The following is a 24,056-nucleotide window of genomic DNA, read 5'->3' on the forward strand; positions in this document are numbered from 1 at the left end:
TAGCAGGGAACATTCCCTACTCTCTTATTCTAATGAGACAGGATTTTGTGCTTCATTTGTTGAAAATCCTTTCTTTCAAACTTCTAGTCCTAACTTCAAAGGACACATTATCCTACTTTTTCATAGAAAAAAATGTTGTATAGTTATTACAAAACACTTATTCACAGCATCATTAACAAATAAGATAGTATATAAAAATGAATTTTCCAGGCAACTGAAATGCTCCCTTAATCAACAAAACTTTTTATCTTAACCTATCTAAAATGTGTTCTATATATTTCTACCTTCCTAAGCAGAACAATAATAGCTCTCATTTCTTGAGGGCCTCCACATGTTAACTCTAGTAAGTCTTTTGAGGAAGGCTTCATTTCCCCGGACACAGATGAGAAATCTGAGCCGTGGGGTGGGGTGACTGTCCCAGGCTGGATTCAGACCCTGCGCTCTGTCTCAGCTCATGGTGGCGAAGGTCAGGTTCTCCGTTGGAGTTTGATGCAATAATGCACTGAGAGACCATGAGTGGCCCGCCGGACCTGGGAGCCCCGGGCTCGAGGTCGCGACCCTGGCCCCGCCGCATGCCCCAGGCCCGCACGGCGACTGCGTCCTGGCCTGCCGGCGGGGGCGGGGGCGGGGGCGGGCCGGCGTCCGAACGCGGCGGGGGAGGAGCAACGGCCGCCGAGTTCTCGCGAGGTTTCAGCCGCGCGCTGGCGGCAACGGCTACGCGGCGGACGCGGGATGCGGTCTCAGGAGGGGGTTGGCGGCCCGGGGACGGCTGCTGCTGCTCGGGGCCCGAGCGGGAGGGAAAAGCCGCCGGCTCTAGAGGGCCAGTTCCGCCATGAGTCGCCGCGGCAAGAGCCCGAGACCCCACCAGCCTCGTCTTCGGGCTGTGGGGGTGGCGTGGGCAAACATCGCGAGGAGAAGACCACGGCCCTGAGCAAGGTGGGGGCGGTGTGGGAAACGTCGCGAGGAGAAGAGTGCGGTCTGGAGCGAGGTGGGGCGGGGCCGCGAGCAAATGGGCGGGACGAGGACAGGGCTTAAGGAGGGGAGAGGCTAACGGACCGCGAGGGGCGGGGCCTAGGGCTGGGCAGGAGACCGTCTGCGCCGGCGTGGGGAGGCGGGGCATCGGAGGGGCGGGGGCAGGGGAGGGGCGGCCTGGGCCCGCGTGGAGGGGCGGGGCGGGTGGTGGGCGGGGCGGAGCGGCTGGAGGGGCGTGGCCAACGCGGACGCGGCGGCCTGGCTCTCCGCAGGTGGTCGTCCGGCGACTGCCCCCCGGCCTCACCCAGGAGCAGCTGGAGGAGCAGCTGCGCCCGCTGCCCGCGCACGACTACTTCGAGTTCTTCGCGGCCGACCTCAGGTGCGCGGGGGGCGGGCGCCGCGGGGGGCGCGGACCCGAGCCTGCAGGTGGCCTCGGGGGCGGGCGCCGCGGGGGGCGCGGACCCGGGCCTGCAGGTGGCCTCGGGGGCGGGCGCCGCGGGGGGCGCGGACCCGGACCTGCAGGTGGCCTCGGGGTGGGCGCCGCGGGGGGCGCGGACCCGAGCCTGCAGGTGGCCTGGGGGCGGGCGCCGCGGAGCGCGCGAGGGAGTGTGCCCCGGCCCAGCGCTCCGCGCGGGGCTCCGTTCTCGTGTCCTGGGTGTCCATGCCTTAGCCCTGGAGCTTGCAGTCGGTCGAAGACCATGTGACGACAGCGGAGTCACAGAGGTGTCCCCCGGCGAGTTTCAGCAGCCCCTTGCACCGGGGCGGGGCCTGGTCCCTGCCCTTCCGCGGCTGGTGACACAGTGACTGCGAGGACGTGCCCTTCACTGACAGGTCCCCCAGCTCAGACTGTCGCAGGGGCCGTCTCGCAGCGTTCATTTGTATTATCTTCGTTGTCGTTTGTTATCCTTGTCTTCAGTGTCATGATTTCCATTCATGGTGGTTGTATAAACTTTCGGGTTTTTTATTTCATTATTTTTATTTTAACTCTTTAAATTAAATGGGGGAGGGTCTCGCTCTTGCTCAGGCTGGTCTCGAACTCCAGACCTCGAGCGATCCTCCCGCCTCGGCCTCCCAGTGCTGGGATTACAGGCGGGAGCCACCGCGCCCCAACGTTCTTTTAGAATAAATATGTTTCAACAAACATGTCAGTCCATTGAAAGTAATATCACTAATTAGTAAACATAGATATGGTTATAAAAAACCTTACAGATTATTTTCAGATGACTGGAGTTTAGAAAAACAGGTACAGGGTGACCTGGATTGGAGTTGCATCCCGCCTCGTTACTGCCTGCACCCTCCGCAAGGGCCGGTTTCTCCGACCTGGGCTCTGGTCTGTGAAGTGGGAGTGAAAGTTCCTGCCTGAAGGGAAATTGGGGGCGGTGAGGGGAGGAAGGCTCAGTGCTCTCCGCAGACTCCACGCCTGTGCCACAGTAAATACTGCTTTAAAGCACCTATGAGCAAGTCATGGCTAGCATTGCGTTCCGGTCACCATGATTAGGAATGACCCTTGAATAACCTTTGTTTGAGTTTTCAACCTCTGAGCACTGTACTCGCACCCCAGCTCTGTGCAGAGAAGCTAACCTAAGTTATTTCTCTCAAGTAATTAAAAAGGTCTCAGTTAATGGTGGGTTTGTTTTTGCTAAAGAATATCCAAATTGGCCGGGCGCAGTGGCTGACGCCTGTAATCCTAGCACTCTGGGAGGCCGAGGCGGGAGGATCGCTCGAGGTCAGGAGTTCGAGACCAGCGTGAGCAAGAGCGAGACCCCGTCTCTACTAAAAAAAAATAGAAAGAAATTATCTGGCCAACTAAAATATGTATAGAAAAAATTAGCTGGGCATGGTGGCGCATGCCTGTAGTCCCAGCTACTCGGGAGGCTGAGGCAGGAGGATGGCTTAAGCCCAGGAGTTTGAGGTTGCTGTGAGCTAGACTGACACCACGGCACTCACTCTAGCCCGGGCAACAAAGCGAGACTTTGTCTCAAAAAAAAAAAAAAGAAAAAAAAAGAATATCCAAATTGTTATAATTAACTAGGAGATGATTCTTTAATATAAACGTTTTACCTGAAGTGAATGTTGTTGTATCCAGAAAAGAAAAAAAAAAAGGCTACGTTAAAGGAGCGTTGTGTCTCGTACTAACCATCACCGTTCTCTCTTATTTTAGTCTTCATCCTCATCTCTACTCAAGAGCATACATTAATTTTAGAAACCCTGATGACATCCTTCTTTTCAGAGATCGTTTTGATGGATATATCTTCATTGACAGTAAAGGTTGGATCATTTGTTTTTTTAAACTCTTTATTATAATCTGTAAGTATATTAATGAAGTTTTGATGGAATATTTGTGAGTTTTAATTGAGAAGTTCTCAGAGGCCGGGCGCAGTGGCTCACGCCTGTAATCCTTGCACTCTGGGAGGCCGAGGTGGGAGGATCGCTCAAGGTCAGGAGTTCAAGACCAGCCTGAGCAAGAGCGAGACCCCGTCTCTACTAAAATAGAAAGAAATTATCTGGATGACTAAAAATGTATATATAAAATTATCTGGGCACAGTGGCGCATGCCTGTAGTCCCGGCTACTCGGGAGGCTGAGGCAGGAGGATCGCTTGAGCCCAGGAGTTGGAGGTTGCTGTGAGCTAGGCTGACGCCACAGCACTCCAGCCTGGGCAACAGAGTGAAACTCTATATCAAAAAAAAAAAAAAGAAAAGTTCTCAGAGACTAAAACAAGATCATAAATTTTGATTATGTTACTGTAATTATGTGCTGATAATTAAAATTTAAATTATATATAAACCAAAAAATTCCAGAAATTCTATGTAATAGTGACAGCCTATTGATGTATTATATTTATATTTTCATATAAATGAGTTTTCTGGATATGACCTTTATCTTTTTATGTTCCAAAACTAAATTACTTTACCCGTGTGTGATAGGAATTCTCTAAAATGTGTTGTACACTTACATCTGTCTTCATGATTGTACCATTTCTTGGTAACATGGGGAAGAGGATGTAACCGTGAACCTTGGTCACCGGCAACTGTTCAGTAGCGACGTTTACCTCTGCTCTGTGTTTCCAGTTCCCTGTGCTTCTGCGGTTCTGCTTTTGATGTTTTTCCTGTCTCTTCACCATCATTTTCGCTGCTGTCAAGCCTGTGTGCCTCTCACAGCAACTGTTTCGTGCCCTCCCCTGCCCTCCCCAGCCAACCTCTTCCCACCGACCCCGAAGTGTTTTCTTCTCCTCCACTGAGTGGTAACAAACTAGAAGAGATTGCAAAAGAGTGACTAAGTTGAGGGCCAAGACATTTCCTGTGAGGAAAATCAAGTTCAGTGCTTAAACTATTTGACATTTCTGTTGATTGCTCATTTATTCAGTAACATATTCAGTTGCCTTTTTTTTGGTTTTAAAAAATATTGGCAACATATGCGTGCCATTTACTGCCACACTGGTTTCCACAGCAACTGCACCATTCTCTCTTCCCACCAGAGCACACAAGGGTTCCAGTCACTCCACATCCTCCTCAGCACTGATTTTAACATCCGCCAGCATCCTGGGTTTAAGGTGGTATCTCATTGTGGTTTCCATTTGCATTTCTCTACCCGTTATTGATGTTGAGCATCTTTTCATGTGCTTCTTGGCCATTTGCATATAGTCTTTGAAATATCCATTCAAGTTCTTTGCCCATTTTTTAATTGGGTTGTTTGGCGTTGAATTATAGGCGTTCTCTGTAATTCTGGCTATTAACCTGTTATCAGATGTATGATTTGCAGATATTTCCACCCATTCCATAGGTTGCCTTTTCACTCTGTTGATTGTGTCTTTTGATGCCTGGCAGCTTTTAATTTCGATGTAGTTCAGTTTATTTATTTTTACTTCGGTTGCGTGTGCTTTTGGTGTCATATCAAGAACTCGTTATCAAAGCTGACATTATGGAGATTTTCTTCCATGTTTTATTCTAAGCATCTTATAATTTTAAGTCTTACATTTAGGTTTGATTCATTTTGAGTTAATTTTTGTATGTGATATTAGGTAAAGGTCCAAATTCATGTTTTTGCATGTGCATATCTAGTTTTCCCAATATCGGTTTGTGAAAAGACTGTCATTTCCTCATTGAATGGTCCTGGGACCCTTGTTGGAATCATTTGGCCATGTGTACAGGGTTTTTCTGGGTTCTCCATTCTGTCCCACTGGTGTGTGTGTCTGTCTTTATGCCAGTACCACCGTGTTCAACGCTGTAGCTTTGTAGGAAGTTTGAAACCAGGGAGTGTGTTGCCTGCCATTCAGCGAGCGTCTACGACGTGCCAGGCATTGTGGATGCAGCGGTGAGCGGGCGCTTTGCTGCGGTCCAGTGCCCTGCTTGCCTCCTGCCTCTGGACAGTCGAGGTTGACACAAAAATGTCTTCCAGATAAATGGGAGTTACAGTGTCATGGTCTCCTGACCCCAACTGACAAGTTTAAAAATGGTTACTCAGTGGGTTTAGTACTGGGGTAGAAGGGTTCCATTTGTTGATTAAGCAGATAGCAGATTCTCTTAGTGAACGCTTCTCTTGTGCTGGTTTCCCCACCACATAATGACAAAGTCGCTTTCTAGTGACTTCCATTCTCAACTTTTACATTGGAAACCAATTTTACCTGAATATTATATGTACCCTTTGAAGCCCCTCCTTGAGCCCTGGGTCTCTTCTGAGCAAAGTAATTTCCTTAACTTACGTAATAGATTGATAACCTCTTAGAAAGTTTAAGATGGAACTAAGAAACCTGATTATGTAAAGGTAATCCAGTGTTAAATCATTTGCTGTGGGGGTAGGGAGGTCAGGTTTATTGAGGTGTAAGTTACATATGGTAAAAATCATCCTTTTAAAGTGAAAAATTTGATGGATTTTGAGTGTATTCAGTTATATACCACCACATGATGAATTGTTTCATTTAATAAATAATTGCTCCTCCTACCACCAGTTCATACTTTGTTTAAATCTGGGGTTTGACGTGCTGAGGTTGCAGGTGCTCGCAAGCATGAGTAGATCGTAGTTTAAGCAGTAGCAAAGCACGTCATCGGTATACCTAACCCTTAAGCAAGCTGGATCATGATTTTCGGAAATGGATGTAATGGAATTTCAGAACGGTTTGGAATGTGTTTCCTGTTCAAGGCCTAGAGTATCCTGCGGTGGTGGAGTTCGCCCCGTTCCAGAAGGTAGCCAGGAAGAAGCTGAAGAGAAGAGATGCCAAGACTGGAAGCATCGAAGATGGTGAGCCCTGTCCAAGTTCCAAGTTAAGTGCACTGGTCCAGTGTAATTCCCTGCTGTAGTTGGGGAAGGTTGTGCTTATTTTCGTTTTCACTTTTTAAAATGACAGATCCAGAGTATAAGAAGTTCTTGGAAACTTACTATGTGGGGGAAGAGAAGGCCGGCGCCAACCCTGAAGCTGTGCTGGGAGAGCTGGAGGCAAAGACGCGAGAGCTTGTTGGTCTGTGCCCTCGTTTCTTTCCTTTTCCTTCTTGAGATGTTTGTTTATAGAATATGTATTTATTTCTTTTTCATGATTATGACAAAAATTGAAACTTGTTATGGGCTTAGCAGAAATGTAGAGTATTTTCTAGTTTTGACAAAAGAATGGCAAGATAGCAGTTTGGGGAAGTATTTCTGAGCATTTGTTGAGGGAGAGCACCTGCTTTTCCAGTTGTGGTCATGTGGTTTTGAGTTACGGTGCTTCTGAATGAGCAGCGGCAAGGACAGGTGAGCTCTCCGCACCTGCCGTGTCAGGGAAGGAGCGTTGTGCCCCGAAGTCACAGTCAGGGCTCTTTGCAGAGAGCAGTGTCCAGGATGCCTTGGGACGCCAGAAGAGTGAGACTCTGCTCACGTGTGAGGTCACCCTGCTGCTGTTCAAAAAAAATTTCCGAGCCCCCTGAGCAAGCCACACAAACTGAGGGAGTATGCGCAGCCACCAGAGCGCAGAACCCGGTGTGAGTCCAGACTTCAGCCCGGCACCTGCACGTGGTGTTTTAGAAACGGTTGTCTCCTCGTAGCCATGCCCCAAATTGGAGCACAGACAGGAAACCGCACTGTCGGCAGGCAGACTGCCGTGCTTTCGTCCCCGACACACCCGGCAGTGTCTCTCCGCTCTGTCGCTCTGCTCACCCGTGGAGGCTTACTGACGTGGCAGTCACACCGTTTATAGTTTATCTTCTTATCTGTTGATCTCCCTCCCTAGAAACTCCTCTCTCGCCTCGCGTCTCCACTTCCCCGGGGGGGACTGTGTTTTCTTCTTTGCATTGTAGCACAGAGGAGTTTAGGAAGGAGTAAATGTTTGTTGAATAAATTGGTAGGAAAGGTTAATGTTATTGAAATAGTTTACTAATATTCTTCTTTAGTAATGAAGTTTTTATGTTTTATAACAGCTGATTTAATATGTGGCTCAAAGCGGGGTTTCTTTTGTTGTTGTTGTTTTTTGAGACAGAGTCTCACTCACAGACTAGAGTGCGGTGGCATCAGCCTCGCTCGCAGCAACCTCAAACTCCCGGGCTCAAGCGATCCTCCTGCCTCGGCCTTCCAGAGTGCTGGGATGACAGGCGGGAGCCACCGCGCCCGGCCAGAGCAGATGTTTTGTAGGAGAGGAAGGAAGGCAGTGGAGTCTAGGGTCAGCCTCCCCACCCACACAGGCCATAGGTCATCCAGGGTGGTCTTGCACTTTTCCTGGCTGACAAGTCCAGGCCTTCACAGAGCAGAGTGGAACCCTGGTTCATTTGAGATGATTTGCCCATTACTAAAGGCCGACCTTTGACTTCGGCCAGTCAGCTTTGCTCACCCTGAGCCGGAGCCCATGGTCAACACAGGAGCCACCTGGGGGAGAGCGAGTTCTCCACGGGGACCGTCCCCACAGCCCGTGCCTGGGGCGGAGCTCCTTTAGCAGGCGCTGTTTGACACGTGTTGTCAGAGGTCCTTAAAGTTCCAAGGTGGGGGTCCCTGGCCCAGGGCTCTCCTGTGACTCCTGACTGTTCCTAACCCTCGGAATTCCAGACACATCCAGAGATTTTTCCCAGCCCCATTTGATCTGAGTTCTTAAAGACCTTCAGAATAGACCCAAACCAGCTTCCCCCTCCCCACCTTGGGCTCCCGTCTGGTCCTGGGTCCCTCAGAGGCAGCACCGTCGGGCCTGCGGCTCACTGGGCACCCAGAGTCCGGGTCAGATCAGAGGTCGGGGCACGAAAGGTGAGGGTCAAGTTCAAGTCTGTGGAAGTGTCGATTGCTTGGTAGTGGTGCCTTTCTGATGAACAGGACCAGTTTTGATGAACAGGAACAGTGCCGTGCAGGGTCACTTTCCAAACTGCAGAGTTTTTGTGTCACCTTGATTTTTATGGAGTATATATTATACAACATTACAGGAATCCAAGTTGCTAAAAATCATTGTCTGGAAAGTAGAAAAGGAAAAAATAGAATATGTATTGAATCAAAGTGAACGTATAAATATGTTATTTAGTGACTCAATAAGGTATCTGAAAAACTGTGAAGAAGAGATGCTCGTAACATTTGGGGAGTTTAATGCATTGTATTCATTTTACTTGTATATGGTCCTTGTAAGTAATATTTTAAGACTCCCTGAAGAATCAGGAATGACATGTCTACTATGTGTAAAATTGCTGGTACCTTCAAATTACTTAACTTCGTAGTAGTGAAATAAAAACTTCCCTGGATACACTGTTGCTTGTGTAAATTTAAAAAATAATAATATTGTCCCCCTAATTATTTTAAGGATTAAATTGAAAACAAGAAAAGAAATCTTACTTTAGGAGTTAAATACTGCATTACCATTTTTGTGTTTTAGCCAGAAGAACCACACCTCTTTTGGAATATATTAAAAACAGAAAATTAGAAAAGCAGGTAGGCCTGGCCTTTTCCTGGTGAACACCCCTCCTGCTTCTGCCACGTCCACCCGGGCGGTTCCTACGCGTACTTTTCCACATCCTTAGAGAATTCGAGAAGAGAAGCGAGAAGAGCGGAGGAGGAGGGAGTTAGAGAAGAAACGCTTGCGGGAAGAGGAAAAAAGAAAAAGAAGAGAAGAAGAAAGATGTAAAAGGAAAGAGGCAGATAAACAGAAGACTACTGAGAAAGAAATAAGGATTAAGGTAATTTTGAGGAAACGTTTCATTTACTTTTTCCAAAAATAGTTGTGCTATACTAATTGAACCTGTTAGGTATTTTAGCTCTTTAAAATTTTAAAAACATTTTCGATTAATCCTTTGTTATAGTTCCTTTTTTTCCATACTACAATGGTAGTTTCCAGATTGTGTTCCCTGAGCCCTAGGAGTTCCTGGACGTGCTGTTGGGAGGCCCAGGTGGGTGGGCGGCCCCCGCAGGGTGCGGAGCGGGGCTGTGGGGAGCAGGCACAGCCCGCGGGCCCCACGTTGCTATTTGCTGGGCTTCTGCTTGCATTTTCCTAACTGAAAAATACACATTCAGAACCCACTGGCTCGGCTGACTCACAGAACTGAGTTGTGTCATTTATTTTTTGGCAGCAGCAATGGGGCTCTCTACCTCTTGCCCACTTGCTCCTGTGACAGGTGCCTTTATTTATGAGCGTGCTGTGAAGCGTAGAGGGAATTTTGCTCTGTGTAAAAGGTATTGGCCAGAATTGGGATCAACCCTTAGCTTCTTAATACCCTGCTCAAATGAGCTTATTAAATCTAGATTTCAACCTAATGTGCATTTTACCTCACTCCACGGAGGATTTAAGGTACCTTATAGTGGTTCAATAAAATCGTACAATATAAGGAAAAATAAAATATGAGGACTTGGAGAAAGACAGATTAGAAAAGGAAAGAGTAGGAAAGAGATCATTGAACTATAGCTTTGTTTTTGATGTTCTCGGCAGTCAAACACAGAAAAGTTGATCAGAAACATAATTTGCTTTACAAAGAGAAAACATATTAGTTCTTCAAGGAAAACAAAGATTTTTCTAGGGCTTTGCTCTAAAATAATTTTTCCCACGGGGTTCACTAGCAATGGAGAGAACAATTTCTTTTTTGTTGTTTTGTTTTGTTTTGTTTTGAGACAGAGTCTCACTTTGTTGCCCAGGCTGGAGTGCCATGGCGTCAGCCTAGCTCACAGCAACCTCACACTCGTGGGCTCAAGCCGTCCTCCTGCCTCAGCCTCCTGAGTAGCTGGGACTACAGGCATGCGCCACCATGCCCGGATAATTTTTTCTATATATATATTTAGCTGTCCATATAATTTCTTTCTATTTTTAGTAGAGACTGGGTCTCCCTCTTGCTCAGGCTGGTCTCGAACTACTGAGCTCAAACAATCCGCCCGCCTCAGCCTCCCAGAGTGCTAGGATCATAGGCGTGAGCCACCACGCCTGGCCTACAATTTCTTAATACCCCTACAGGCTGGGCGCAGTGGCTCACACTGTAATCCTAGCAGTCTGGGAGGCCAAGACGGGAGGATCGCTTGAGTTCAGGAGTTCAAGACCAGCCTGAGCAAGAGTGAGACCCCATCTCTACTAAAAATAGAAAAATTAGCTGAGCATGGTGGCACATGCCTGTAGTCCCAGCTACTTGGGAGGCTGAGGCAGGAGGATCACTTGAGCCCAGGAATTTGAGGCTGCAGTGAGCTATGATGAAGCCACGGCAGTCCAGCCCAGGCAACGAGTGAGACTCTGTCTCGAAAACACACACACACACACAGAACCAAAAAACAATACCCCTGTAAAAACTTGCAACCGTTTGTATCAGTTAGGATTGGGTAGAATGTGCTGCAGTAACAAACAGTCTCAAAATCTCATTGGTTTAGCTTAACTGAAGCTCGTTTGTTGTTGACGCTGTGTCTCCGAGGTGCACTTGCAGGGAGAGCGGTGCCGGGCAGCCGTTCCGTGCCCCCAGCTGGCAGGCTGTGTCCCGGCATTCGCTCCCACGGTCTGTATGACCGCGGGCAAAGGACGCGCAGCCGGCTGGAGCACACGGGCTCTCGGTGCTTCCCTGTGGAGGTGACGTGCCCGTCCCGCCCGTGTGCCGTTGGCCAAAACGAGTCCTGTGGCCCTGCTTCATTTCCCACGGGCAGAGGTGCCCCTGAAGGAGAACCTGACATGCCTGATGAACAGGGTGATGAATAACCCAGTTTCTGAAGACTGTTTCTTGAAAGGTCTCTTTTTAAAGTATAAGGACATTCTTTTGAAATACACCTTCATGAAAGGTGTGGGACAGGAACCGGGAAATGTTTGTCAAGCACGTTTGCTTCAAAGATAAAAAATAGGTGTGCAAGATGAATAGGTAAAACTTTTGTCCCCAAAACAGTCATCCAAAGTAGGTTCTTTTAGGTTGACTTTGATAAGAATTGGCTGCAGATCTATATGGTTTTAAAATTGCATACTCTGGTAACACGGATGAAACAGGGGAACCGGCCAAGCCTGTTGAATAAAGATGACCCCCCGGCCCCCCCAGCTGAAGGGACCTAGTGGGGAGTCCAGCTCCTCCCCGGGAAACTCTGCGAACAGTTTCTGTCTGTCCGTGTTGTTTACACGTGCACACACATCTCTTCATGACAAAATTGTGGCACATGTATTCCCTACAACAAAATGAAGATTAATAAAGTAATACCTTCCTATCATAGGGCAGGTTTCTGTCATTGTAGGAATTCATCTTTGTCATGTCATGACCAGGGACAAAATAGGTGCACATTTTTTTTTATGGTCATGAGAGTGCCAGTGTCGTCTGACCTTCTCAGTTACCTTTTTAACGAAGAGCAATGCCCAGTGCTTTGCTCTCTCAAAATCCCTTTTGTCAGCTGCTTTTTAAACTGAGAATTTTTCAGAAAGAACCATGGAAACTTGTTGCCTATAGTTTTTAGTAGGACTTAAAGTATTTGGAATATAGCACTTTTTTTTTATACTTTTGCGTATACAATTAGAATCCACAATAAGCCCAAGAAATAAAACAAATTTCAGTCAGTAAAAGTAAGTTTGGGATCCTTCATATAAAAAAACAGAAATCAGGACACAAACACCAGCAGGAGAAGGGTTAGCCTTGTCCAAAGCTGATCAAACGAGCCCCTGGTGGCAGATGGAGCCCAGTGACAACGAGTGACTGCAGCGTCCGCCCTGAGGCGGGGCCGGGACGGTGCCTGACAGTGCAGGGGAGGTTTACCTGCACTGTCACCCAGCACCAGGTGCTTACTGTGGGGACCTCTGACTTACAAATCATTCGGAGAATTGAAATTTCTTTTAAAAACCCTGAAAAATAAAGTCTGTGAGAAATGCCAAAAGAAGTTGTATCAACCGCCTAAGGCAGAAAGGCAAGGAGACACCCTCCTTGTTAATAAGAGTGATACAGCACTTGCTGCGCAGCTAAGCAGTGGGCCCAAGTTGAAATACGAAGTTAGGATACCAAAGTTACAAATGAAATTTCCAAGTATATGCATTGTAGGCTGTAGGTGATACTATCTAGGAAAATTCTGTGATCTTCCACATAAAGCTTTTTTTAAGTGGTTTTTTTTTTTTTTTTTCTGAGACAGAGTCTCACTCTGTTGCCCAGGCTAGAGTGAGTGCCGTGGCGTCAGCCTAGCTCACAGCAACCTCAGACTCCTCGGCTTAAGCGATCCTCCTGTCTCAGCCTCCCGAGTAGTTGGGACTACAGGCATGCGCCACCATGCCCGGCTAATTTTTCTATATATATTTTTAGTTGTCCATATAATTTCTTTCTATTTTTAGTAGAGACGGGGTCTCGCTCTTGCTCAGGCTGGTCTCGAACTCCTGACCTTGAGCAATCCACCCGCCTGGGCCTCCCAGAGTGCTAGGATTACAGGCGTGAGCCACCGCGCCCGGCCTTTTTAAGTGTTTGTGTGTCACCGGGTTACGTGTGTGTCGTGTGAGCACAGGCGAGGGGGTGTGTGTGTCACCGGGTTACGTGTGTGTCGTGTGAGCACAGGCGAGGGAGTGTGTGTGTCACCAGGTTACGTGTGTGTCGTGCGAGCACAGGCGAGGGTGTGCGTGTGTCACCGGGTTACGTGTGTGTCGTGTGAGCACAGGCGAGGGGGTGTGTGTGTCACCGGGTTACGTGTGTGTCGTGTGAGCACAGGCGAGGGTGTGTGTGTGTCACCGGGTTACGTGTGTGTCGTGTGAGCACAGGCGAGGGTGTGTGTGTGTCACCGGGTTACGTGTGTGTCGTGCGAGCACAGGCGAGGGTGTGCGTGTGTCACCGGGTTACGTGTGTCGTGTGAGCACAGGCGAGGGTGTGCGTGTGTCACCGGGTTACGTGTGTGTCGTGTGAGCACAGGCGAGGGTGTGCCTGTGTCACCGGGTTACGTGTGTGTCGTGTGAGCACAGGCGAGGGGGTGTGTGTCACCGGGTTACGTGTGTGTCGTGTGAGCACAGGCGAGGGTGTGTGTGTGTCACCGGGTTACGTGTGTGTCGTGTGAGCACAGGCGAGGGTGTGTGTGTCACCGGGTTACGTGTGTGTCGTGTGAGCACAGGCGAGGGTGTGTGTGTCACCGGGTTACGTGTGTCGTGTGAGCACAGGTGAGGGTGTGCGTGTGTCACCGGGTTACGTGTGTCGTGTGAGCACAGGCGAGGGGGTGTGTGTGTCACCGGGTTACGTGTGTGTCGTGTGAGCACAGGCGAGGGGGTGTGTGTGTCACCGGGTTACGTGTGTGTCGTGTGAGCACAGGCGAGGGGGTGTGTGTGTCACCGGGTTACGTGTGTGTCGTGTGAGCACAGGCGAGGGTGTGTGTGTCACCGGGTTACGTGTGTGTCGTGTGAGCACAGGCGAGGTGTGCGTGTGTCACCGGGTTACGTGTGTGTCGTGTGAGCACAGGCGAGGGTGTGTGTGTCACCGGGTTACGTGTGTCGTGTGAGCACAGGTGAGGGTGTGCGTGTGTCACCGGGTTACGTGTGTCGTGTGAGCACAGGCGAGGGGGTGTGTGTGTCACCGGGTTACGTGTGTGTCGTGTGAGCACAGGCGAGGGTGTGTGTGTCACCGGGTTACGTGTGTCGTGTGAGCACAGGTGAGGGTGTGCGTGTGTCACCGGGTTACGTGTGTCGTGTGAGCACAGGCGAGGGGGTGTGTGTGTCACCGGGTTACGTGTGTGTCGTGTGAGCACAGGCGAGGGTGTGCGTGTGTCACCGGGTTACGTGTGTCGTGTGAGCACAGGCGAGGGTGTGCGTGTGTCACCGGGTTACGTGTGTGTCGTGTGAGCACAGGCGAGGGTGTGCCTGTGTCACCGGGTTACGTGTGTGTCGTGTGAGCACAGGCGAGGGGGTGTGTGTCACCGGGTTACGTGTGTGTCGTGTGAGCACAGGTGAGGGTGTGTGTGTGTCACCGGGTTACGTGTGTGTCGTGTGAGCACAGGCGAGGGTGTGCCTGTGTCACCGGGTTACGTGTGTGTCGTGTGAGCACAGGCGAGGGTGTGTGTGTCACCGGGTTACGTGTGTGTCGTGTGAGCACAGGCGAGGGTGTGCGTGTGTCACCGGGTTACGTGTGTGTCGTGTGAGCACAGGTGAGGGTGTGTGTGTCACCGGGTTACGTGTGTGTCGTGTGAGCACAGGCGAGGTGTGCGTGTGTCACCGGGTTACGTGTGTGTCGTGTGAGCACAGGTGAGGGTGTGTGTGTCACCGGGTTACGTGTGTGTCGTGTGAGCACAGGTGAGGGGGTGCGTGTGTCACCGGGTTACGTGTGTCGTGTGAGCACAGGCGAGGTGTGCGTGTGTCACCGGGTTACGTGTGTGTCGTGTGAGCACAGGCGAGGGGTGCGTGTGTCACCAGGTTACGTGTGTCATGCGAGCACAGGCGAGGGGTGTGTGTGTCACCGGGTTACGTGTGTCGTGTGAGCACAGGCGAGGGTGTGTGTGTGTGGCGGGTTGCGTGGGTGAGCTGCATGCGGCTGATGGCCGACGCTGGTGTGCAGCTGCCGGGCCGGCTTTCCCCGCCTGCATCCCTGGGCCGAGTCCACCTCCGCCGGCCTGTTTTCCTGCGCGGGAGCTTTCCCCCCACACACGTGGCCGCGTCTCGCCGTCCGGTCTCGGTGTCTGTCTGGCCTCCGCGACAAGCTCTCCCAGACCCGTCCCCTCCCCTCGCCCCCATCCCTGTGCCCCGGGACCCCGTGTGAGCAGGTGTGAGCAGCGTTTGGTGCCACCTGAGGTCATCTCGTTCCTTTGTTTCCTTTTTAATATTTGTTTCACTGTATACACCCTTCCCTTCCCACGTGCCCACTGCTGCCTCAGCGAGGATGTCCGTCCTGCCGTCCCACAGTGCAGGGGTGTGTCTGTCTCATGCACAGCCACGCTCCCCGGGCCCCGTGCAGGGTCTCGGTCCCTGGTTCCTGCCTCACAGCCCCTCAGCCCTGTGGCATCTGCAGCTGATGAGCGTCTGGCCGGCCAGCGAGGCAGCTTCAGGCCGGGGCCTCTCTGCTGGGGCTGGGGCCGCCAGAAAGCCCGAGGCGGGACCAGAGGGCTGGAACTTGCAGGCCCACCGGCCTCCCGGAGGAGGGGGCTGCAGATCAGGCGATCACCGGTGGCCGGTGATTCAGTCAATTGGGCTGACATGATGACGCCTCCGCGAACACGCCAAGGAGCCGGGGCTGCGGGGCTGGTGAGCGCCCCACGGTGCGAGGGTTTCGGCCTGGAGTCTCCGAGTGCCCCCGCGCCGCCTGCCCTGCCCTGCGCGTCCCTTCCGTGCGGCTGCTCGTGAGTTACGGCCTTTACAGCAAACTGGCAATAACAAGTAAGTGCCGTCCTGAGTTCCGTGAGCCGTCCTAGCCAGTTATCAAGCCAGAGGGGAGGTTAAGGGAACTGCTTGTTCAGAAGTACCGGTGACAGCTGGACTTGGAACTGTCATCTGAAGTGGGGGCTGAGCCCTCACCGTGAGGTCTGACGCTGGCTCCAGGTGGGCGGTGTCCGAGCTGAGGTGAATGTGGACACCCAGCTGGTGTCGCGTGCAGGAGTGTTAGGAAGGACACTGCGTTTGGGTCAGCCGTGTGGGTAGAACCCTTCCTCGGTGCACAGGATGGTTTGTTAAACGAATGGCCACACAGAGACTCCTGCACCTCCCTGTGGCTTGCGTGTGTCGCAGCTGTTACTGGTGTGGAAACAAGAAAGATGGACACGACCTGAAGGGAAACCTTCAGGCCCCAGGTGCCGCGCAGGCGCAGGCGGGCGGAGCAGCGGGCGGGCCTGACGGGGAAGCGCGCGGCTGGCGGCGTGTGCCCCTCCGCAGACGGACTCGCCCGCTCTGCTGTGTGTGTGTGTGGTTTTGCTACACTGTAATGTAAGACATCCACGTCCGTGCGTGAGAACAGAATTCTCTGAGGTACTTCTTCCCTTTTGAAAGCTATATTCTGAAAGTCATCGGTATAAAGCAACCTTTTAAAAAATGTTTATTTTTTTCCTTACTGCAAAAGTAATACTTGCTTATCTTAGAAAAACTAGACCCCGAAGTTGAAAGGAAACAGGATCCGAGCTCCGCACCTGGGCGCCGCGGAAGGTGCAGCGCCGAGGGCCCGGGACAGCGCTGTGCGCCACGCAGGGGCAGGAGCGGAATCGCCGAGCACGCTCTGCCTTGTGGCCTCTTTGAGTCACTGGGGCCTAGCGTCTTCTCATCACAGTGGCCATCCTGTGTGGTTTTCTGTGACAAAACATTATTTTGACTGGATGTTCCATGTGTATTAAACCAAAGACCTTGGTTCTGGACCTTTAGCTTACATTCTTTTGCTGTTCAAACTTCTGGGCTCAATATTGGTTTCTATGTTTAACTATTTGTTCAGCAACTTCTTTTATGATATGCTCGAGGCAATATTTTACTAACATTGTAATTTCTCAGCTTCTTAAGAAACCGGAAAAGGGAGAGGAGCCAACCACGGAGAAACCCAGAGGAAGAGGAGGGGACGTGGCCTGTGGAGCAGGAGGCCGGGAGACAGGCGCAGTGGCGAGAGCCAGGCCCGCGCAGAGCTGGCTGGAGGAGCTCGGGGCGAAGTGAGCGTTTGTTCTCGTGCGCGGTGGCGTCGAGTGGCGGTGGCGTGTCCGTCGCCAGCGGGAGCGTGTGCACCTCGCGTTCATCTCAGAGTCCGAGAGTTTGGCCAGGAGCTGGGGAACCTATTGAGTCTGCGGTTTCCAGTCTTCAAACCTGGGAAATTTCCTTCTGTTACTTGCTCAGCTGTTGTCCTCTCCTCCTGCTGCCTCCTCCCTTCGGCCTTCCTCCTGGACCCTGTTGCTGCCGTCCGGCCCTCAGGGTCCGCGGGCACAGCTGCCTGGTCTGCCATTTTCACCGATAAGCCGGTTTTCCCCGTGTGGTGCTCGCCTGTTTGCTCTTCCGGCGGCCTTAGTTTGTCCACAGAGAATCCTGTCTCTCAGGGCTGGCAAGTCCTTTGTGATACAGAAGTTTAAGCGCTGCCATTCTTTGTTCACGCTGTGCACACACACACGTGCACACGCTGGCCGGCTGTGCTGGTCCCGTGCTCCTTTGGGTCTCTCCTCCCTCTTTGCTGCTGGGGAAGTCTCTGGAGGGAGCTCACCCCTGAGCCGGGCAGACGGCGCGGGGTGGGGGCGCCCGCAGGGCCGTCAGAGCTGCCCTCTGACCTGGGTGCTGCCCCCTCGCGCCGGCACCCTCAGTGTCCTGGTGCCGGGGCCACCTTGCTCCCGGGGTGCTGGAGCTGGGTTCTGGCTGGGAGGGCGGGCGCGGAGGTCGTGGGGTCAGAGTCCCCACGACCAACTTGCCAGAGTCACAGTGACCTGAGTGGGCTCTCACCGCCTTCCTCACTGCCTTGTTGGGAAAATATTGTTCCCTCTTTGGGGGGTTTTGATTTATTCGGTTTCTTTGTAAAATTAATTTACATCTGATTATCAAACCCATGGCCTCAGAGCACTGTGTTTATGTTATAAGCGTTTTCATTCTTGTTATTGCCGACACAGCAGGGCCTGTGGCCGTGTTCCCGGCGCAACCCCTGCTTTGCGCAGCTGCCCCGCAGGGGGAGTGCACCCTGCGTCACCCACAGCTGTGGCGGGAAAGACGTTAGGAACCAGAGGAGCTAAGCAGCTGTTTATTTACTAGTCATGTACTATCTTAGCGTGTGCATGAATATAATTAAGCCAGCATTATTAAATTTCAGTTAACTGTAGCCATGCTTGGAGCAGAAAGTTAAGCTGTCAGTACCAGGGATGCATCGTGACGGGCGGACCTGCGCTCCGGGGACAGTCACTCAGCCCCTTTTAGCCTTGTTTACTTCATCGGTCAAAAAAAGGAGGGATGGGTTATATTTACTTTGGAAGGTTATTGAGAATTAAAAAAATAGGTACATAAAGTACCTGAGCAGTAAGGCTTGGCTGTCACTCAAGTATAGTGGCAGATGTTGCTGTCGCCATCGCTGCTGATTTATTGTCTTTCCAACGGTTCTGTGCTGAAAGCCTGCGAGGCGCCGTCACTGCGCAGACCCGTGTGCAGCCTGGGCACGGCTGGCGCCTTCCCTGCCTTTTGGGAGCGCACAGCCTAGGGAGGAAGACGGGCATCGATAAGCAGCTACGTCAGGTCTCTGATCGTTTGTGTTGAATCACAGGTCGCAAAATGACAGTGACAGAGAGCACAGGGACACGGAGAGACGATCTCGAGAAAAAGAACCGGAAGCGCAGAGGTGCCACGCGGATGCCAGAAAGCACAGAGCTCACTGCGAGCCAGGCAGGCCTCCCAGGAGGACTGACGCTGAGCTGAGGTGGGGCAGAGGGCCTGCCCCGGACGCAGGGAGGAAGGGCGGCCAGGACGGCGGCGCCCCCGGGGAGGCCGAAGCGCGGCCGGGCAGAGGGCAGAGGTGTGAGGACAGCCCGGCACCCCGCAAGGAGCAGCTGGGAAATAAGGTCTTTATTAACCCGAAAGGAAAATCTGTCCTGGTGTCGTGTCGGGGATTGCACCTGTGGTGTGAGGGGGAGCTACTGTCAGTATTTGCCAGAGCAGTTATTCCTGGAAGTCAGATCCCAAAGTGAAACCAGCCATCGTTTTTTTCCCAGAGAATCAGTTATTTTTCACCAGGGAAAGGAAGTTTTTATTTAGTGTAAAACTAGCACATTTATACCATTTGCCTGAGAATAAGGTAAGTTCACTCACCCTTAAGACAGTAAGGAAAATACTAATGAGCTTTCTTTTATGTTATTGGCAGCATTCTGATTATTAATGAACAATCAAATGGCTCCTAAACACCCATAAGTTAGTTCTGCACAGTGAACCCACTTAGCCCAAAAAACAGCTTTTCTTTCAGAAGCCTGAAGTTAGTTTTGTTGGAATCACACTTTCCCAAAGCAGCCTCGTAGGTGATGTCCTCGCCCCCCAGGGCCAGGTGAGCCGCCTGCGCACCCGGAGAGCTGCCCAGCGCCCAGCGCACACCCTGTCCCCGTCCCTGACCCTGGCGGCCACCGTCCGCTCTACCTCTGATTTTGTCGTTCCAAGAATGCTTTCTATGTGAACCAAAACCATGATTAGTGTTAGTAATAAGCAGTTTCCATGTGGATTATTCCTGCCTCCATCTAACAGTGGGGAACCGCGAACTGTCTTCCTTTTAGAAAACACTAACCCGCACTTTCAGTAGCTCCTAGAGGTGCAGGAATAAAAATGAGGACTGAATAAAGTACACGGAGAGAGTGGCTTTGGGGCCCGAGGACTTCGTCTGCGACTGTTGAGGTTGGCCCTCCTCCTCAGCCTCCTGTATCAGTAATGTTCATTTTTAAAACGCTGCGGTGAGGCGGAAAGGCAGGGAACGGCCTTGTCATCCTCGCCCTTGACTCCTCCCCGCAGCACTCCAGGGATCTCGCAGTTGCTAATACCGCAACCTCGGGGTCCATGCGCTACCCCGTGGGAGGATTGTTCACATGAGCACTTGCTTTTCAACTGTCTTTGTATTTCTGCAGCCGTGAATGATTTGGGTGTTTGCACAGCTCTAGGTGGGGAATTCTGCACGATGCTCCACCGCCCCCCCCCCCCCCCCCCCCCCGCAGTTAGATCCCACAGTACCGGGTGGAGCCGAGGTGCTCTGTGTGCGATGGCTCCTTTCTGCCGAGCCCGGGCAGGGTGCAGTGTCCTTGTGGGACCAGAGTTTGTGCTCCGTCCCCACACACAGGTGTTGGTTGCTTGGTGAGGAGCCGGGCTGTGTGTGTCGGCTGCAGGCGGGGAAAGGTTCAGACGGCTGGGGCTGCTGAGCCCTGCCCCCAGACTTCCCATTTTAAGGAAAAGAAAATTAAGTTAAACCCCCTGGCAGTGGCCTGCTGGGGCTGCCATACTCGGTCCAGGAGTCCAGGAGTGGGTACCGGTGAGCGGGTGGGGTGTGCCCACATCAGTCATCCTTGCAGTTCACGCCTGGGCTCCCCGTGGTGGCCTTGGGAGGCCAAGGCTGCTGCCCAGCGGGTGGAGGGAGCGGGGCGGAGGCGGAGAAGGAAGCTTGCTCCTGGCCGGCCGGGCAGGTGACCTGGGGCTGGGATTTGCCCTGCCAGCCCCCTTTGGTGCTGGGAGCAGCTGTCCTCAGCCTTGCTGTTGACTTGACCCCGGGGTCACCGTCTGCTCCCCTGGCTGTTGCTCCTGAGTCTGATCAAAGGGCGGGTTAGTGTTTGCTAAAGAAAGGACAGCCGCAGCCCCCACTGTTGGTGGGGGCAGGAATGAGCCACCTGGAAACTGCTTCACTGATGCCGCTGGTTTCAGCCCACAGACCTCACGGCCGAGGTCCACGCCTCGGTTTCAGACTCAGGGACTGAGTCCAGCTGGGAGGACAATACCATGGTCGTACGATTTCCACAGTGCTCTTCATTTGAGCAATAACAGCGTCCCAGAAAACCAACTTCTTTTAAATATTAGTTTTCTTTTCGTGGCTTTCTTCCCCTCACGATGCCTGGTTTCTGAGATGGTGCTGTGCAGAGGGCTGGTTTTTAGCTGCCAGGTTGATGTTCTTTAGACATTTGGTGCCGTGAGGCCCTAGAAGTGCAGAGAGGGGCCGGCCCTGGGGGAGTAACCGCCTGCTGTCCACCCCCACAGGAGCGGCCGGCCTTGCAGCCGCACCAGCCGGGAGCTGGCCCCCGAGCCCCCGAGGAGGGACGTGCTGGGCAGACCGGGGCGGAAGACCCCGCGGGGGCTGGTCCTGCGCAGGGGGAAGAGGCGGAGTGAGCCTGTGTGCCTGCTCGGTGATGCGGGGAGCGATGAGAACGGCCGCCCGAAAGGGCGTGAATTACCCTGGAGCGTAAGCTGAGAGGTGAATTTACTCCTTCGAAGGAAACTAGGAGCCAGAAATGTAGAGGGTGACATAGAAACTTCTAGAAACCTTCTTAAGAGAGAAGTGATCTTTTTTAAATTGAGCAGAATTTTCATAGATTTTGCCATTTCTTGTATAAACTAGTATTTATGATTTAGCTAAAACAGGAAGCGATTTCCATTGGAAAGTAGGAAAATACGGAAATAAAACACGGAAGAGAATTAATATTGTATTAGTGTGAATTCTGAAGCAGTTCAGTGTGTTGTGAGAACAGCATCCACTTTGGGTTTTACCACGGATTTGAGCAAATGGTCTGTCAGAGTCTGCGTTTCCTTGTGAGCCACAGTGTCGAGGAGAGAGCAGGTGCGCTTCCGTCACAGCCCTGTGCTTCGGCCACTTCTGCGAACCACGCTGTCACCCTGCGCTGCCAGCCTGTTGTCACCCTGCGCTGTCACCCTGCGCTGTCACCCTGCGCTGCCAGCCCTCTGTCACCCTGCGCTGTCAGCCTATTGTCACCCTGGGCTGTCACCCTGCGCTGTCACCCTGCGCTGTCACCCTGCGCTGTCACCCTGCGCTGCCAGCCCTCCGTCACCCTGCGCTGCCAGCCTGTTGTCACCCTGGGCTGTCAGCCCTCTGTCACCCTGCGCTGTCAGCCCTCTGTCACCCTGCGCTGTCAGCCTATTGTCACCCTGGGCTGTCAGCCCTCTGTCACCCTGCGCTGTCAGCCCTCTGTCACCCTGTGCTGTCAGCTTATTGTCACCCTGCGCTGTCAGCCTGTTGTCACCCTGCGCTGCCAGCCTGTTGTCACCCTGCGCTGTCACCCTGCGCTGCCAGCCCTCTGTCACCCTGCGCTGTCAGCCTGTTGTCACCCTGGGCTGTCAGCCCTCTGTCACCCTGCGCTGTCAGCCTATTGTCACCCTGGGCTGCCAGCCCTCTGTCACCCTGCGCTGTCAGCCTGTTGTCACCCTGCGCTGTCAGCCCTCTGTCACCCTGCGCTGTCAGCCTATTGTCACCCTGGGCTGTCAGCCCTCTGTCACCCTGCGCTGTCAGCCCTCTGTCACCCTGCGCTGTCAGCCTGTTGTCACCCTGCGCTGCCAGCCTGTTGTCACCCTGCGCTGTCACCCTGCGCTGCCAGCCCTCTGTCACCCTGCGCTGTCAGCGCTCGGCGGCTGCGGACGGGGGAGACTTTCTCCGTCTCTTGGAGGACGTGCTCCTCATTCGTGACCCTGGTGGTTTAGGGGTGCCGAGATGACAGGATTCGCCTTTATTGGGGAAAGAAATAACCGAGGTGCAGCATTTGGATCTGCCTTTTTGAGCTTCGGGCACTTTATTTTTAAATAATTTAAAGTAGATTTCTGAAACTGCCTTATGTAGCATGGGACGTTACGCATATTCTTCGCAGTGAAATTTTTAAATGTTACTGTATTTTTGGCACTGTGCTTTCAACTGTTTGTTAAATAAAAATTTTGTTGCTATGAATTTTAAGCCCTAAAGTTATAGCACTTTTCCTATGTGGGATTTTACGTACTAAAATGTTGCCTTTTAAAATGTGGCTTCAATTACCTGACTATGTTGCTGATTGTATCCATTCCTTGTTGTTGTGAAATATTTGTATTTATCAAAACCTAAGAATTCAGCACTTGTCGATAAAAGGCCTGAGACTGTTGGACGTGGAATCGATCCGCGGCACAGCTGTGCTGTCACTCGCGACCCCTGTCCCCGAATCGCGGGAGCGGGAGAGAGGCCTTGCTGGGGTTGAGCAAGGCCCCGCCACGCAGGGCAAACCGAAAGGCTGGGTGTGACATCTGGGGCTTCGCAGGCCACGCGGACTCTGCCACCACCACTCGCCCCGCGCGGCGGTGAGAAGGCGCCTTTGACGCACGTGGCCGAGTCTCAGCAGGACTCCGTCCGGCAGGGACGCGGGGACACGTGGCCCAGGCCGGCTCTCCCCAGTCGAGGCCGCTGTGGTCCTCATGGCACGTTTGCCTGGGTCCTGCAGACTCGCAGACCCGGAGTCCGGGACCAGCTGTGTCGCCGAGCCTGCCTCCCGGGTGGGCGGCCGCTGGCGCGGCGGCACCTGGCGCCTCACGTTCCCTGGAGCTCTTTAGGAAGCGCCGGGTGAACAGTGGCTGTACCTTCTGGTCTCAAGATCCCTTTTCATTCTTAAAAGTTATTGACAGCCCCAAAGAGCATTTTTTTAATCAGGTGGGTTAAATTCATTGATGTTTCCTGTATTTGAATTAAAATAAATGCTCTCACACAATCTGCAAACACACTTTCCATTTAGCTGGCAGAGTGACATCATCACCACGCATCACGGAGCCTCTGGAAACGCCACTGTTTGCTCACCAGAAATTCAGAGTAAAAAAATGCAAATAATGTCCTAGTCTTAAAAGTAGTTTTGACCTTGTACACCCGGAGAGGCCCCTGAATCCTCAGGGGTGTCTATAACTCACTTTGAGACCACTGGTTTAAAACAATAATACATTTCATAATGGCTTATTTTGTTTTAAAAACACTTTCATTTACCTTTCCCAATTTAGGGTTAGACTCCCTTTCAAAATTCGGCAGGATACTCGTAATCTTTCCATAAGTGAGGAACAGACTCAGAGATGTCTGGCAGCTGGCGGCTGGTAAGATCAAAGCTGTTCACATATTTGTAAAACTTTGCTGCCAAATATGAAAGAAAACACAAAACTGAGTTTATCGCATGTCTAAGAAATGGTTTAAAAAAAAGGTGAGGAAAAGGTATCCTTAATGTGGCCACGTGAGGAGGGACTCGGGTTCTCAGTGTGACCAAGGGGCTGTGTAGGGATTGGCCTCACATTTCAATGTTTAGTGATTCCATAGCAAAACTTTCTTCTCACATTTTCTGTTTCTCACTTTGGATTCCAGTCTT

The 24,056-nt window shown here is 52.0% G+C and overlaps 1 protein-coding gene across 4 annotated transcripts; it reads left to right on the forward strand.

Annotated features, from left to right (window-relative positions):
* Window positions 1–695: 695 nt before the first annotated feature.
* UPF3A (UPF3A regulator of nonsense mediated mRNA decay) lies at window positions 696–21,078 on the forward strand. 4 transcript variants are annotated; one of them, XM_069467818.1, is made up of 10 exons: window positions 696–936; window positions 1,245–1,351; window positions 3,134–3,240; window positions 6,111–6,209; window positions 6,316–6,426; window positions 8,782–8,837; window positions 8,927–9,082; window positions 16,762–16,913; window positions 18,491–18,785; window positions 20,944–21,078. In XM_069467818.1, the coding sequence occupies exons 1-10, from the start codon at window positions 733–735 to the stop codon at window positions 21,070–21,072; spliced, it is 1,416 nt and encodes a 471-aa protein (XP_069323919.1). In that variant the 5' UTR covers window positions 696–732; the 3' UTR covers window positions 21,073–21,078. The 4 variants fall into 4 exon arrangements, 3 of the variants coding, with proteins under 3 accessions (XP_069323919.1, XP_069323921.1, XP_069323920.1); XM_069467819.1 differs by lacking the exon at window positions 6,111–6,209 and having other exon boundaries at window positions 714–936; XR_011233489.1 differs by lacking the exons at window positions 8,782–8,837; window positions 18,491–18,785; window positions 20,944–21,078 and having other exon boundaries at window positions 714–936; window positions 16,762–16,827.
* Window positions 21,079–24,056: the final 2,978 nt, after the last annotated feature.

This window comes from Eulemur rufifrons, chromosome 4, assembly GCF_041146395.1.
Source record: "Eulemur rufifrons isolate Redbay chromosome 4, OSU_ERuf_1, whole genome shotgun sequence".
Taxonomy (NCBI): Eukaryota; Metazoa; Chordata; class Mammalia; order Primates; family Lemuridae; genus Eulemur; species Eulemur rufifrons.

What these genes read in the sequence shown, in the direction of transcription:
- UPF3A (XM_069467818.1), top strand. Translation starts at nt 733, where the DNA reads ATGCGGTCTCAGGAGGGGGTTGGCGGCCCGGGGACGGCTGCTGCTGCT. An exon ending in TTCTTCGCGGCCGACCTCAG is followed by an intron (nt 1,352 to 3,133) that starts GTGCGCGGGGGG and finishes CTCTTATTTTAG; the next exon opens with TCTTCATCCTCATCTCTACT. An exon ending in AGGAGCAGCTGGGAAATAAG is followed by an intron (nt 18,786 to 20,943) that starts GTCTTTATTAAC and finishes CCACCCCCACAG; the next exon opens with GAGCGGCCGGCCTTGCAGCC.